This window comes from Myotis brandtii, unplaced genomic scaffold, assembly GCF_000412655.1.
Source record: "Myotis brandtii unplaced genomic scaffold, ASM41265v1 scaffold231, whole genome shotgun sequence".
Lineage (NCBI taxonomy): Eukaryota > Metazoa > Chordata > Mammalia > Chiroptera > Vespertilionidae > Myotis > Myotis brandtii.
The window spans coordinates 832,376-834,999 of NW_005358689.1; the positions used below are offsets into that span (position 1 = coordinate 832,376).

The following is a 2,624-nucleotide window of genomic DNA, read 5'->3' on the forward strand; positions in this document are numbered from 1 at the left end:
CCTGACTGGGCGGAAAGGGGGGCTGAGCCCTGCTCGTCACAGACCGACGTCCCCGTGAACTCAGAACGTTTGCATCCGAACGAACCAAAATTTCTATTGAACCATTTCGTGGGGGAGGCTGGGTGCGGGTCCTGCCCGAACCGCCCCCAGGGCTGCAGCAGGATGGTGCGGGCGCGGTGCGGTGCCCACTGCCGGATGCCCGCCTTCGAGGCTGCCGTGCCTGCTGTCTTAGCACACGCGGAACTTTCTGGTGAAAGTCTGTTAATAAAAACACTTTAATAAATGCAGTATTAAATTCTAAATTCCGAACCGGCGCCTCGATTGTTCCTTTGAAGGGGAAATGAAACCCAGAAGGTTAGAAAAGGAGCCCAGATGTGCAGGAAGGAGAAGGTTTCACTTTGTTAAAAATCACGGGAGACTTTGGTATCCGTGTGAACGGTCGGACACATAGCTAAGAAGTGGTGGATCTGTTTTATATTTTCAAAAAGTCCAGTTGTCTTACATCTAAATCCAGTTCGAAAAATAATGGTCTCTCCTGGCAGTGAGTCAGAGAGCGGAGTGTGAGTTACCTAGAAGTTTCCCTTCTCTTGGAAACCCTGTTTGCCTGATAGCTGCTTCTGGTGCCGTGGTTGTCAGTAGTTAGGACATTTGATTGCACACCACGAATGTGGGTTTTGGTAGAGCTCCTTTTGCTGGAATTCAGGAAGTGGATCCCTCGGCATCCTGCCCCCAGGTTGGTCCTCTGAAGAAAACAGGTAGAAATATTTCTAAATACCATGTCCCCCAACCCTCCAAAGTTATATTTGTTATTTTCTAGGAATAGTTTTCTAAATTAGATCTGCCTCTTATTCGGGGCTTTCAAAAAAGAGTTTTGAGGGATCTCATGGTGCCCGGACTCCGAGCCACCTCCACCAAACCACACTTCTAGGTGGCTTTCCAGCGTTTGCTTGAATACTTCAGGGACTTTAATTCCTTATCACTGGGCAGCACAATATCATTATTTCTAACTCTGTATTGTCCTAGAGAATTGCAAAGCAGATAATAGATTAAATGATAAGAGAAAAGGGCCCTTTCACTGTGAAATATTTGTAACTTGGAGGGTATTTGTTTAGTGAAGGAGTTATAGGCTGTTCCGAGGACGTGCCCTTGAGGTTGGGGTCCCCGTGACCACAGTCGGTTCCTGACTTCCCTGCAAGGTCACCTTCTAAGCCCCGGCTGACTGGGAAGTGGGGTGGGCCCAGGGCGCGAAGCTCATCACAGAGAAGAGCTGCATTGTTTGAAAGAAGCTTCAAGGCTTCCCCTTGCAGATAATCGCTGTGAAATGCACATCCCCCTACGACAGTGGTTCTCAACCTTCTGGCCCTTTAAAGACAGTTCCTCATGTTGTGACCCAACCATAAAATTATTTTTGTTGCTACTTCATAACTGTAATGTTGCTACTGTTATGAATCGTCATGTGAATATCTGATATGCAGGATGGTCTTAGGCGACCCCTGTGAAAGTTGTTTTTGTGATGGCAAAGGCATCCGCATTCTGCATGTGCAGCCTGACAGTTCTTAGACTGATGTGGGAAAAGGATGGGCTGGGCTTGGGGGGTTCACGCTTCTATGTCGGCCACAACAACCCATCTAGTTTTCTGCGTCCCATCTAGGGTGGATGCCCTACTTATGGCTCTGGTCACTGGGCTTTGTCCCTAGTTGATTGCCACTGATAGTATTCCTTGAATTGAGGTGGTGGTTTCCTCAAGGCTGGATGCTCCACTTACTGGTCTCACCTGCCAAACCCTCCCTAGAAGGTAGGGCTGCGTCAGTTTCTGCCGCTGTGGTCAGAGACCATGCTTGGTTTGGGCTGACAGGTGGTCAGTGCTTATCCTTGCAAACAGCCAATCTCATTGCCACCTAAAGTGACCTACCAGGATGAGTTTATATTTTGCTTTTTATATATTTTACCCACCAATGAGGTCTTAATATTTACCCTCAGATATAGTAATTTACACATATTAGTCTTCATACACACACATATTATTTCCATGTTATTTCTGAATCAGAGGTTGAGTTTTCTGGGAATGGCAAGAGGGGGTAAAAGAGGAGGGAAGGCCCCAAGTAGGCGTTTCCCTTTGAGCCTTTCTCCACAGTCTTCTGAGTTCTGTATTCGCTAGATACTTGAAGATATGGAAAAAGTTGTGTGTGTGTGTGTGTGTGTGTGTGTGTGTGTGTGTGTGTGTGTGGATTTTGTGTGTGTCTCTTCTCATGAGCTTAGGAAACTAGTGTGCACACCCAAGAACAACTCGCCAAGTGACCAGATCAACACCGTTTCCATGGACTTCCCTGAGCATGAGCATGAGCGGTTGCAGCATGAGCGTGACCACACGCCGGCCAGCTAGGTCACAGCTTGCTAACTCTGCAGGCCTTTCTGAGAGTGGGGTGTAAGAGCGCTGTTCTAATTGCAGGGAGGGGAGGGGAGGAAAGCAATGATGTTCTGCCTTCAGCAGTCCGTTCAAAAAAGGGGCCCTCCTAGAATGGACATTCTTCAAGAGTGTCTTTAGGCCACCTTGAGGCCCGTAGAATTTTAATCTTGAATGAGAAGATAAGTCACCCCGGCCGGCATGGCTCAGTGGTTGAGCG

At 47.9% G+C, this 2,624-nt stretch overlaps 1 protein-coding gene across 1 annotated transcript in view; it reads left to right on the forward strand.

Moving 5' to 3' along the window:
* The window catches only part of DISP1 (dispatched homolog 1 (Drosophila)), a 97,309-nt gene extending 94,926 nt beyond the window's left edge, over positions 1–2,383 (forward strand). The window contains exon 11 of the mRNA XM_014539916.1: positions 2,268–2,383. Within this exon, the coding sequence (XP_014395402.1) occupies positions 2,268–2,383 (116 nt within the window). The remainder of the gene's footprint in view (positions 1–2,267) is intronic.
* The last annotated feature ends 241 nt before the right edge of the window (positions 2,384–2,624 follow it).